Source organism: Sinocyclocheilus rhinocerous, unplaced genomic scaffold (assembly GCF_001515625.1).
Source record: "Sinocyclocheilus rhinocerous isolate Xijiao unplaced genomic scaffold, SAMN03320098_v1.1 scaffold5167, whole genome shotgun sequence".
Taxonomy (NCBI): Eukaryota; Metazoa; Chordata; class Actinopteri; order Cypriniformes; family Cyprinidae; genus Sinocyclocheilus; species Sinocyclocheilus rhinocerous.
In genome coordinates, this window is record NW_015657484.1 from 90,756 (window position 1) to 104,747 (window position 13,992).

Sequence of the window (13,992 nt, forward strand, 5' to 3'; positions counted from 1 at the left end):
TGAACATGGTATATATATATATATATATATATATATATATATATATATATAACAAAGTTGACATAATTTGTAAAGGGGCAAGAATACACATGTAACACTACTTCCTCTTTAGCAGTACATTCACGCATCTCACTTTGAATAACCAGCCATCTCTACCCGACCGCCCCATTGCTGTCCACTGGGTCGAGTCCTGACACTTACCCCATGGAGTCCCAATTACCGTGCCTCCTTTGTTTACAATCAATGTTTTCTCATTATGACTATGTGTTGGACAATTGAGGAAGAATTGTTCGTTCTGCGTGGCTGCCCTCGACCCGTCTCACACACCCACAGTCTTTGAGCTGGCACCCACGTTCCCCGGCCCGAGTCCTCCGGGGTGCGGAATGCTAATAGGAATCTGTCCATCTCACTGTAGGAATACCAAATGTGTGCCGGAGCCCCAGAGCCGCTATCGCAACAAGGCTGCAGATGCTTACTGATAAAGTCAGCATATTTTGAGGCAAAACTGACAGATCTTTTGCTTATCTTTCATTCTCTCTTGGCTTTATGATTGTAAGAAGACTATAGCATGCGCGATTGTACAGTGTATTTTTATACGACACCCTTAAATCTGTTGTGTCTGTATACATAAACCTTAGCAAACAACAACTATACAATAATTATAACTATGGATGATACTGAAGTTTTAATTCACTGTCTGTACTTCTGAGTGCCCTTCACAAGACATCATATTTTCTTCATATCATAATCTGCTTCAACCTGCAATTCTGTAGTATTACTGTGGTTATAAATAAATGTTTTTTTTGTTTTTTTTTATCCTTTCTATCAATCTGTTGTCCACACATAGTAGTGGCGGCACAGTCAGAAAGAACTAGTTCAAATCCCTGTAGTTGAGTTCATCATGAAACAACATTTGTAAGTGAAATGGATATTCACTGACAAATCAAACAAACAAATGACTCCAGGAACATGTATTAAGAAAGTAAGTTAGTTAGGTTAATTAGAATTAATGTTGGCTTTTAAATGTACTGTAAGCAAATTTATTAAAATGAGTCTGCTAATGTTGGACCCACAGCTCTGTGTTAAACACATTAGTGTTGTTTTAGTATTATTTATATAGTATTATAGTATTTATTAATATTCTGAATTCGCTTTTATTTTTCATTTTAACTGTAATATATATAGTAATTTTTTCATGTGATTTTGTCATTTTTAATCATTTTTGTTTTTTGCATTTACCTTTAATTTATTTAATTTCATTTTTTTGTTTTCAGAATTTTATACTTTTAAACTGTTAATCCAGACATTGCGTTACTGGAACTGATACTTTAAATCCTTTTAGTGGGCTCCTCCCCCTAGTGGATGGTGTCAAGTGTCATATTACAAAATTTACCACAATATTTTAGAATCAAACTTTTTGTAATATTTGTAAACCGTTGGAAAGGTTTGATTCTTAAGCTTCCATATTTGGTGACTATTTTGTGATAGGAAATATATATATAAAATATAAATAAATAAATAAATGCATACATACATACCTACATACCTACCTACCTACCCACCCACCCCTTGGCTATTTTTGGTAAAGTGCCTAAACAAAATCGTACAGGAATGTCAATTTTGTGATATCAACTTCAAATTTGGAACACAGCTTAGTTAGACATGTGGCTTTGATTTGATATTAGATATTAGATAGATTTTAGATTCCAAAATATTTTTGTAAAATATTTATTTAGTACAGTAAATTTTCTTACAGTAAACTCACATTTCTATGACTTTTTACCTTTTCATTTTTTGAAATGTCTTAGGTCTGTATTTCAAAGTGTTCATGAATTACAACCATTTTAGTTCGATTTTCACATCTATGTTAATAAAGGCATTAACAGTAAAGATGGTACTTAATTTTATTTCAGTTCATTTTTCAGCTTTATTTTAATTAACCAAAATATTTTTGATAGTTTTAGTAAACAATAACAAGCCTAAAACACATTGAGCTGTGGTACTTGTGTGGCTGATGTGAGTTCGAGCCTAGTTTGCACTGTCTGGATCATGTTTCTCCATCATTCCCTTTCCATTATGCATATTCCCATCAATAAAAGCAGCAATGAAACCAAAAATAACAAAAAAAAAGTGGCAATAAAAATAACCAATAACATAAACTGTGTGCACAGAGTGTTGCAGAACAGCTTTTAGCAAACCAAATCATCAACAAAACAACTCAAATTCAAATATTCATGAGTATCTGCATATTTCAAATTAATTTAGTCCTAAAACCCTCATTAAACCAATTCAAACAGTTCAGCACTTTCAGTAAAGATAAAACACATAAAATATTGAAATTACTGATTGCATTTACTGAATTGAAAAGCAATATTACACAAACGATTTCAAAAGCACAGTTTGCTTTATTCAAAAGCCTCATCCTATTCCTACACTTTGCCTGAAGATAAACCTTAACAACAGCACGATAAAGACATTATGCTCAAGCGCAGCCGGCTGTCACAGGATATTACATCAACCTCCTGAAATGATTAATGACTGCTGTATGATTAGAGCAGCTCAACATAGAGGGATGACATAAGAGCGGATGATTGATTTTAATATCTCCTCATGCACACACTTGGTCTCCAATTTCTCCCGTTTTCGGCCCACGATGCATCGTTCCAGATGGATAAGGGGCCGGTTAATAAGGGCGAACGGCTGTGGTGTGATGATCTGTAGTGAATATTTCACTCTGCCTGGGTTCTGGTGCGGCAGGTGTCAGGGAGAGAGCCACACTGCTGCTGAATTATGGATTGGAAGAGGGACAGCGAGCGGCCCAAGACTGCAAATTAATCTCAGGTGATTCCCTAAACCTGAGCACATAAAACGAGAATAAAGACACAGATAGCAGACCGAGCAGCTAATGAGGCGGTCAAGAACACACACACACACACACTTACACTTACACATTTATATATGCACAATTGCACATACATTATTTCCTTTTTTACACATTCACACACACACACACACAGTAAAATATGATTTACACTGCTAACATACGACACTGACTGACAGCGCACGCATGATAAAGGTCATGAATAAACATTATCGCACATGTCTCACACTACAAAAATATAGCACATATACACGTTTCTGAAAGCACAGATGAATATAAAATAAATGGTGGCAACATATGACAGAGGTAAATTATGAATTTAGAAATGCCAAAGAACATGTAACCCAGATACCCATCAGGAAATCTGACATTTGTATCTATAATGTCAGGAATTATGACGTAATATAATAAAAATATTCAAGAAACCCTATACTGAAACTGCATTTCTGGTATTTATTTTATATTTGGGGGATTTTAACAAACATGTTTGTGGTACAGACAAATTATAAGTCAAATCATACAGGTGGCTTATTGAAGAAAGACATTCTTTTACACTTGTGATTCTTTCCACAATACCAGAACATCATATAGACATTATGATTCATTGAAAATCATAAACCTTATTAGCTGCATAGCAACATCCTTGCAACCATTTACAATACCCTGGTATCACTGAAGCAAGTTCTACTCTTACTTATTTGTGTGAAAATTCCAAAAGCAGTTACTTTTTATATTTTTGTTTTACTTGTTTCCTGCCTGTTTTTGTCTGTACTCCCACATGGTAGTGAAAGATTTCATGAAATCAGTGATCAGTGACTGTTTCTTGTTGAATCACAGAGCTGAAAAATTAGTATCACTGTTGAGTTGTTTTCTCATCAGAGGTATTTACTGCATTCACTTGCTGCAAGTCTGCCAAAGGATGCCATTCTGGGAGAATCCACACAGTACTGTACTGTACATGTGTGCATAAATTGAGTCTGTAGATCAGTTCCAAAATGTTATGAGCTCCCAACCTGGACGGCATTAGAAGGCAACACGAGTTCACTCTCAATGCAAAGGTTGTTCCAAAAAGTAAAAAGCATTAATAATCATAAATGCATCAGATTAATCATTAAGAGAAGGCAATCCCAAAATGCAATAAAAGAGAAAAGTTGATTACAAATATACACTGAAGTAGAGGAAAATTATTATGCTTCTTTATTATAAGTCTATTATGCTCCACAAGGCTGCATTTATTTGATCAAAAACAAACAAACAAACAACAACAACAAAAAACAGTAATATTGTGAAATATTTTTACAATTTAAAACTGTTTTCTATTTTAATATATTTGAAAATGTAATTTATTCCTGTAATGGAAAGCTGAATTTTTACTAATTTCTTCAGTGTCACATGAGCTTTTGGAAATCATTATAATATTCTCAATTATCAGTATTAAACACATTCATATTGACCCCAAACTTTTGAACAGTAGCGTACTTATATGTAATTTAACACTGACAAGAAAAAAACAAAAAATAAAAAAGCAAAAAACGGAATATTCTATTTGCGTGGACATTTTCATGTTTATTATACAGTTCTGTCGAATGTCTAATTCTGCTAGGTAAATCATGGCATTATACAGTCAAATATTTTGCATAATAACTGCTAAACAGTATATTTGGCCATCGTCCAAGCAAGAAGGAAGCTGTGCTGGTTTCACGTCTCTCGTAGCACCCTGTGATCTTTTTTTCTCACATGATAAAATAATTTTTACCCAAATAAGTATGCTTTATGTTGTATAAATATCCAAGTGGGATAATGTACAACTAGATGGTTTTGATTGCTAAATAAACACTATATGATCCTATTCTATATGATCCCTCACTTATTAGGGGACTGTTAGCTTAGCAAAATGCTAACATCAAATTCTACTGTAACCAATTGAGTTGAGATTTGCATTTACGAGATTCATTTCATTTAGCAAGCAGACAGCAAGGCAGCCCAAAACAGAGCTTGTGTGTGCCTGTGTTCAATTGTGTGTGTTTGCTGACCCACTATAACAGTTGTATGTACACAATAGCGAGTGGAATGGCATTTGTCAGTGCAGTGCTCTTTCAGCACTCTCCAGGGAGCAGCAGAGTCCGCAGTCGATGACCTCTATTACACATAGACAAATACGCACGGCACAAGCCACGGTCCCTTTAGAGAGAATAGGATCTCGAGCGAATATCACGCGCACACAGGCATGGTAAATATATCTGGGAACACTTACGAATACTGACAGAACACACACACAAGCAGATCCAGCGCACACACACAGCACAAGCGGAATACAGGTGGTCAAATAAAACTGACAGAAAGAATATGCTTGAATTTTCCAGGGAAATGCCCAGGAATGGAAAACCGGGAGTCGAAGAACATGTTGTGCACACATACGCGAACAACACCTGTCTAACAAACAAAAGCTAATGCTACTGCCGCAGCCGATATCTCAAGTTTTATGCTGTAGAAAACCAGAAGTAGCCCCTCTGGTGCCATCAGCGTCTGTTGAAAGGAAATCCTTTCTGACACTAGTCAAATATTTTCAGCACTCAAATAAAACCTCAATTTTACCACCCACTAACAGGAACCTGAGCCAGACCATGTGTCCTAAGAGTTTAGCATAACCGTCCCCGCTGAAACTGCTGGAAGCCTTATATGTCAGTGAAAAATATATGCGATGCTAGCTTGGATCAAATGTGTTTGGCCTCTATGACCTTTGACATCTGGTCTGGAATGATGGTATGAATATTACAATATAGTTACTGTAGGATTCAGTAAAAAAAACTCCTCACTGACCATGCACAAATAATATTAAAATGTAATCATATTCCGATTGTGTATGCGTTTTTAACACGTTTTAAGACTTTCCACAACATTTTGCAAACATCACCACAGTGCATCTGCAGGTGAGGTGCAGATGGTTGAATTTATGTTATACTTACACACCTTCTGAAGATGCATGACTAAGGGTTGTGAAATATTTTTGGAGGGAGAAAACAGATTATTTTTAGAAATGCACATACATCTATATACAGACGGATAAAGATTCATCATGACCTGTATTTTGCGCTCCTGTGTGCTGTTGTCAAAGGGAATGAACCGGTTTATTAATTTACTGTGCAAAATTATTACAATTAATTACTAGAAAGCACTTCCTATATTCCCTGAAGAGAATAGAATAGAATGTGAGTTTATTCAAAATATGCTGATTACTGTGTTTAGAGGAATAGTCTAATAGCTGGGACCAAAATATGCAATCTCACTTAATGCACTTATGCCAATGCTGGATAAAACTGACTCGAACCTGTGATTATAAACTGCAGGACACACTGAATGAAGCTTGCAAATGCATAAACATAACCTCTTTGATCAGAGGCATGTCTGCATGCTATAGAAATGCCATCACCTGTCTTGTCACCATTACACACTGTGAATTCTCTGTCATTACGGAGGGACTGGTTTGTGCTGGCGTGTGTCACAAGAGCTGCCTGAAACCTTAACAACCAAGCATTTAAGGGGATCCTGTTAGAAACGGTGTTTTAGAAAAGAGAAACTCAAAGAGGAGAGTGTCGAATGAGTAACAGTCATCCAAACGCTGAGGACTATTGGCCTCTTATCTAAACCGATTTCTTTAGTGGATCAGGTCGGAATGCAAGTGACGAATTCTAAATAGAAAACAGAATAGCACCTTTCCTTTAACACTCGCTTGGAGTGGCGCAGCTCCTGGAATGTGTTTACCATCCGAGGTTCTGATTATACACAACATTAGCCCTCCCAAATAACACAACAAATCAAATGCAGTCAGTGGAAAAGGGCCTTTCAATTGCATTCCTATTCAATAATGAAAGACTAATGGCTACTGCAGTTAAATGACTGCTTTCAAGCCACTCTCTCGCTCCCTGTAGGCAGGAAGGTCATGATGGGAGGGTGCCGTCTTCGACACGCAAGACTGCTGTGGGACACACCGAGTGACGGTAAGGGAGACATCAGATGTGTCCCTTTATGGACAGACAGACAGACAGACAGACAGACAGAGAACAAACAATACAACAACTGAAATAGACAGACAGAGAAAGATATAGACCGAAAGAACGACAAAACGATGGATGGATATAAAGAACTATATATACAACTATAGACAGATACAGATACAACTATAGAGAGAAAGATCGAATTATAGAATGACAGATAGATGATAGATAGATAGATAGATAGATAGACAGACAGACTGATAAATAGTCTGATAGACAGAACGATAGACAGAACAATAGAACGTTTCGTAGAATGACAGAACGATAGCTAGAATGATAGAGAGAATAATAGAAGGATAGAACAATAGAATGACAGAACGATAGATAGATATAGACAGATACATACACAACTATAGAGAAACAGATCGAATTATAGAATGAAAGATAGATAGATAGATAGATAGATAGACAGACAGACAGACAGAGAACAAACAATACAACAACTGAAATAGACAGACAGAGAAAGATATACAGACCGACAGAACAATAAAACGATGGATGGATGGATGGCATGCTAAACAGGATGAAGAATGGCTGAATGGATGGATGGATTGATAGAAAGAACTATATATACAACTATAGCCAGATACAGATACAACTATAGATAGAAAGATCGAATTATAGAAAGATAGATAGATACAGTAGATAGATAGATAGATAGATAGATAGTAGGGCTGGGCAAAAAAAAAAATCGATTTTTCGATTAATCGGTTTTTTTTTAAATGACGTCGATTCTATATCGATTCTCAAAAGCCGCGATGATTCGCAATGCTCAGGTGAAATCCTATAGTAATACTATAAATCTGCGGAAGCATTTGATATCACGCATAAGGCGCCATGATTTCTGCAATGAATGAATAAATGGCGGATGGCACGGCGCACTGTTTTGTTTAGACATACTAAAGCGTGGATGACGCTCGCGGTGTTTTCAGCTTCTGCCATCTCACTATATGATGATATGAACACGAATGTCATCTCCAGCTGCTCTGAGAGTCATCATATTGGCTTGATAACTCTTTAGGTTTTGGGGGGATTCAAAAAAAGGAGTGAATGGATTTTTATCATTGTAAAGTGGTTGTGTCTACGCACTACCAAGACACATTTATATGCAAATGAGGATATTTTGCATGCAATGTCTCCTTTAAAATTTAAATAGTATAATCTTAATTCAAGTGATGAAGGATTTTGAAAGTCTGACAGTAATCAGTGTTCAGTACTACTGTAAGGTTAACCCTGCCTGGTTTACATGCTTGAAAATGATTAACAATTGAAAACATTAGAAATTTAGAAAAGTAATCAAAAAGTAATCAAATAAAATCAGCTACATTATACTTTAATAAAGTAAGCTGGACAAGTTTTACCAATCTACAGCTCAATTTACTACAAAATCTGTTCATTTTCTTCTTGCCCGACATGAGAAAAAGAAAGAAAGAAAAAAAAATAATAATTTGGTTGATGGGCAAATGTTGGTCAGGCTTCAGTGGCTGAGGAAAATAAAGAGCGAGAGATTAGAATTCACCAATCTAGAGCAGACGGAGTCAGAAGCGGCAGGACGCTCTCAGACAGACTAGCAGTCCTCCATGGGCGTCTCGGTCAATGTTACGCTTATTTCCATTTTTCACAGAGTCTTTGAAACTGCGACAGAGGTGCCAATGGCCTGATTAAAATTCAATTAAATGATTTTCCTGGAATAAATGCTATCTGCTCCACTCATTTGCACGAGGTAACCTTGGCTCAGAGCTAGAAACAGACGTCCATGTGCAAGCGAGATGTATGACAGCGCTGAAAGGAGAACCCTGGGAAGGCAGACAGAGTGTGAGGAAGACAAAAAATGGAAGAAACGGAAATATTTGGACACATCATTCAAAGGCTTTGCAATGACAGCTGATGCAAAGCAATTGTGATTAAAGCATTAATTCAGTCAAAATTCATGAACAAACGAATGTCGGATGGATGGATGGATGGATATAACAATACAACAACTGAGACAGACAGACAGACAGACAGACAGACAGACAGACAGATAGATAGATAGATAGATGGATAGATGGATAGATGGATAGATAGATAGATAGATAGATAGATAGATGATAGATAGATAGATAGATAGATGCAAAGAACAAACATTACAACAACTGAGACAGACAGACAGAAAGACAGATAGATAGATAGATAGATATATAGATAGATAGATAGATAGATAGATAGATAGACAAAGAACAAACAATACAACAACTGAAATAACGAACAAAATGATAAATTCGTCCCACACACTTTTTGGGGGCAAACATTACAACGAATGAAACAGACAGACAAACAGAAAAAAACGAACGAACGAATGAACGATCAATAGATAGACTGCAGGACTGTAGATGTTTTTGCTCTGCAGATGTTTAGTGTTTGATTCTGGAAAACAAGTGAGCTTCTCATAACTTATCTGGGTTTTTGAGAGCACTCATGCCAGCAAGTCAATAAATGCTCATATGACAACAAACAAACACCTCCACGAGCTCACACACACATTCAGAAACACACCTGGAGGCAATACAACACAGTGTGTGTATCTCCGGACTAGATGTATAGTTACAAAGATCCATCAAAAACAATCACGTACAATCAGACTGCTTGGAGAATGAAAAAGATAAAGACACGATAAAGGCGGAATAGGAAAAAGAAACCCAACAGATTCACAAACTTACATCCGACTGCTGGGAGGGATTTTGCGTCCGTCTCTGAACCAGGTAACCTGTGGTTGAGGGAAACAGCGAATGCGAGGCGCTGGTATTACGGCTCCTTCTCCTTGGGATACGGCTTGGGCCCGTTCCCCTTCCTCGAAACTTCCCATATCTATAGACAAACACAAAACAAATGGTAAGAGTGAGTAAATTACAAAACACGCATGTGTTAAAACTCTTATATAGTGCATATGTTAGCATTCAGCATTAAACGTCTGTCTAAATACTGACTCATAAATCCACTACAAATACAAACAGACTATAATTTCTGGTACAAGTGCCTACATCAGTAGATAAAAAAACAGTTGCAGTATTAACGTTTGTCATTTTGCCAGAGACACAGCAGGATTTTCCAGTGTCTTCTAGTGCCTTTCACCATCTGCTTCAGTTGGGCAGTGTTTGACAGACGTGCTCTGACACAGCGCCAGACATCGTCACGGCTGCCGTCGGACTGGGGATGATATGTGCCAGCTAGCTATCAGCCATGATAGTGACCAGAACTGACTCATCCGAACGGACATTCACCATGCGTTAAATCAGCAGTCATTTGTATTTACACCCCTATCTGATTCAGCAGAACGTTGTTGCAGGAACACAGACACGAGTAGCTAACTTCCTGTTTATAACGTCAATTTATTCCTTCTGGATAATCCCTGAAAAAGGTTCGTAGAGCAACTTTTACTCTCAACTTGTATGTTTTAAAAGGGTAACACACCTAAAAATGAACATTTTGTCATCATTCACTCGCCCTGATGTTATTACAACCCTGTATTATTATTACTTTCATAAATAACAAAAGAAGGTCTAAGGCAGAATGTCAGAGGAATAATGAAAGTAATATGGGGTCGGAATGACATGAGGGGGGATAAATGAAAAAAACTTTCACTTTTGGATGAACTATTTCTTTTGTTAGCAAGGAAAGTTCGAAACGAACACCATTTCAAGCTGCACGGTGTGGAAGAGATTTCAAAATCAAAGGCAGCATCTTTAATATCAAGAGCATTATTCATCAAAAAAGCTAATTACGGAAAACCACTTAAAAAATAATACAATATCCAGCATGGCAATGCCCTGCCTTTGATATCACAATGCCGTTTCCTGTGTATTGACTCCTGTATTTGATTTCTCTCACTTCATCCTTCAAATGAAACGAAAGGTAATTGGATGTCAATTATTGCACAGGTGCTTGAAAGGGAAATTAGGAAAGAAAATAAGGTCTAAGTACTTCCATCTTGACCAGAAGTGAAGTACCTGCACATATCCTGATATGAAAGGCCATAATAAGAAGCAATGGACCGATACATCAGTCAGCCTGAATAATTGGACAACAGTCGGCCATTTTTAGGTTATTAGCATGGGCTGCTAACTGTGAGCACATGGCAGTTCACAGATATGTTAGTTCTAAAATGAAGATGGCCGTGTCAACTGATAATAAAACGGAGTCAATTTTGAGTAAACATTGTTAAAATACACTACTCTTCAAACATTTGAGGTTGGTACAATTATTTAATGTGCTTGAAAGAAGTCTCTTATGCTCACCAAGGCTGCATTTATTTGATCAAAATACAGTAAATCAGTAACGGTTTAAAATTATTGTGTTGAATATATTTGAAAATGTGTTTTATTCCTGTGATGGCAAAGCTGAATTTACAGCATCATTACTCCAGTCTTTAGTGTCACATGATCCTTCAGAAATCATTCTAATATGCTGATTTGCTGCTCAAGAAATAATTCAGATTATTATCAAAGTTAAAAACAGTTGTGCTGCCTAATTTTTTTTTTTTTGTGGAAACCATGACAGTTTTTCAGGATACAAATAAAGTTAAAATCAAAATGTTTCTAACATAAAGGTCTTTACCATCACTTTTGATTAATTAAATTTTTCCTTGCTGAGAGATAAAAACAAACATACTGAAAGAACTTTACAGCAAATTAGGCTAAATTTTTGCTACGGATCGAACAAGCATCCGCGAGCAGGAAATGAGTAAGGAGTGGAGCGATTACAGACAGGAAGTTGCTGTTGCTTCACTCACATACTCCGCCAGAGAGAAATCAAACTTCGATAATGACCGAAAACAGTCGTCGAGAGGTCAGTGGGCAGTGAAACTTGATTCTGGCTTGAAACACCAGAGACTTGCCACTTGGTTCAAGCGCAGCAGCTGTTGCTCATGCTAAACAGATTATAAAACGGAGGAATGAAATTAATTCTGAGAGAGCAAAGTGATTGGTCGACACAACCTCATCAATCTAATGAGGAAGTTAGAGTGGACCAGCTGTGGCATTGCAGAGGAGCTTTTAATGAAACAGAGGTACACCACCTCACCAACAGCTTCCGTTCCTGTGAAACACACACACACACACACACACACACACATACTAAGGCACAATTTGACCGTCTGGTAACAAGCACACATGGACAAACAAACATAGAAATCCAAAGTGGTTGAGAGTTACTATGGTTACTCACATGCCACTTGTACTTCGGTTCTCCTCTGTAACAACGCTCCGACTCTGTTCCTCACAATACACCGATAGAAGCCAGCATGCGATCTGTCCAGAGATGGTATCAAATACCTGTGAGAGATAAAACATAGCAGGTTTACTCTTAAAACCACAATAATGACTATGCATGAAGCATGATGTAATGCCCAGCTGTCAGAGTGCCTTTCATTAGCGATGCATAAGCGTTTTATGTATATTTTATATGTACAAATGACTCTCATTCATTCTGTCACCGCCGTCCTTCTCAAAGCGAACATCTCTGTAATCTGTCAAAACCGTCAGGCTCTCACACGCACTTTTCATTTCAACGTATGCTCCTTATCTTTTATGAAGCACTCCTGGGAGAATATAAATACAGCTATAAAGTATATATTTTTTGCTATACTTTATATTCATCAAAAAAAAAAAAATCCACAAAAAATGTAAGCACCACAAATGTTTCCAGCTTTTACAATAATAAGAAATGATCCTTGAGCAGCAAATCCGCATGTTAGAATGATTTCTAAAGAATCACGTGACACTGAAAACAGAATTAATGGCTGCTGAATATTCAGTTTTACAATCACAGGAATACATTTTCATTTTTCATTATTTTTTAAAATATGTTATGTTTACATGTATATATATATATGAATTTGACTCCAAATATATTTTGAGGTTTTATTATACCTTTTTAAATATTGACAATATTAACAACTGCTTCACTGATCTCTTTTTTATGAAATTATAAAAAAGATCATATAAATTTGTCATTCAGACACTTTATTCTTCATTACTATCCTTAGATTCTTACTTGAAGCACTTCAAAACATACCAAATTATCTTTAAGCCAGATTTCATTATTTTTTACTGTACTTCTTACTAATAATATTTCTATATAGGGTTACACTTTATTTTAAGGTGTCCTGTTAACTACACATACTGTGCTTACTATATGGTTAAGGTTAGGATTAGGGTTTGTCTTAGGGTTACTTGCATGTAATAATGCATAATATATTGTTATTTTAATAGTAAGTACATGCAACGTGTAACAAGGACACCTTAAAATAAAGTGTTATCCTATATAGTTATGTAACTGGCTTAAAAATGTCAAAATGGCACATTTCAAAACTGAATGCTAGCGTGCAGCTTTTCTCTTTTGTATAGCAGGTTTACTCTTAAAACCACAATAATGACTATGCATGAAGCATGATGTAATGCCCAGCTGTCAGAGTGCCTTTCATTAGCGATGCATAAGCGTTTTATGTATATTTTATATGTACAAATGACTCTCATTCATTCTGTCACCGCCGTCCTTCTCAAAGCGAACATCTCTGTAATCTGTCAAAACCGTCAGGCTCTCACACGCACTTTTCATTTCAACGTATGCTCCTTATCTTTTATGAAGCACTCCTGGGAGAATATAAATACAGCTATAAAGTATATATTTTTTGCTATATTCCCATCTCATTGTAATGACCTTGAATTCTTCAGCTTCAGTGCCGAATGTAAATGTGTTTGTATTATCAGCTTCCCCTCAGTAGGTGGCGCTCTAACATACACAATGACTGTGGAAGTAAAAAAGAAAAAAACTGTCACAGGTTTTAGTGAGGCCTACAAGTGAATAAATAAGCAAGTACCAATAGTTTTACATTCCTATTCCGGGACCCTCATTACTTATATTGAAGCCAATATGGCAGACAACCAACTAAGACTACAGAACCAATTTGCTTTTCAACTATGAAATACTGAATTACACAAAATATGAATTTGATTATAACACTAAATCACTGATAAAACTCACAGCAATGAATTTCTGCCTTTATAAACGACACAGCAA

General features: G+C 36.5%; 1 protein-coding gene across 1 annotated transcript in view; it reads right to left on the reverse strand.

Annotated features, from left to right (window-relative positions):
• Positions 1 to 13,992, reverse strand: part of LOC107721024 (protein sidekick-2-like) — a 98,913-nt gene that overhangs the window by 73,096 nt on the left and 11,825 nt on the right. The window contains exons 2-3 of the mRNA XM_016528877.1: positions 12,139 to 12,245; positions 9,636 to 9,783 (exon numbers count right to left, since the gene is read on the reverse strand). Coding sequence (XP_016384363.1) covers positions 9,636 to 9,783; positions 12,139 to 12,245 — 255 coding nt within the window. The remainder of the gene's footprint in view (positions 1 to 9,635; positions 9,784 to 12,138; positions 12,246 to 13,992) is intronic.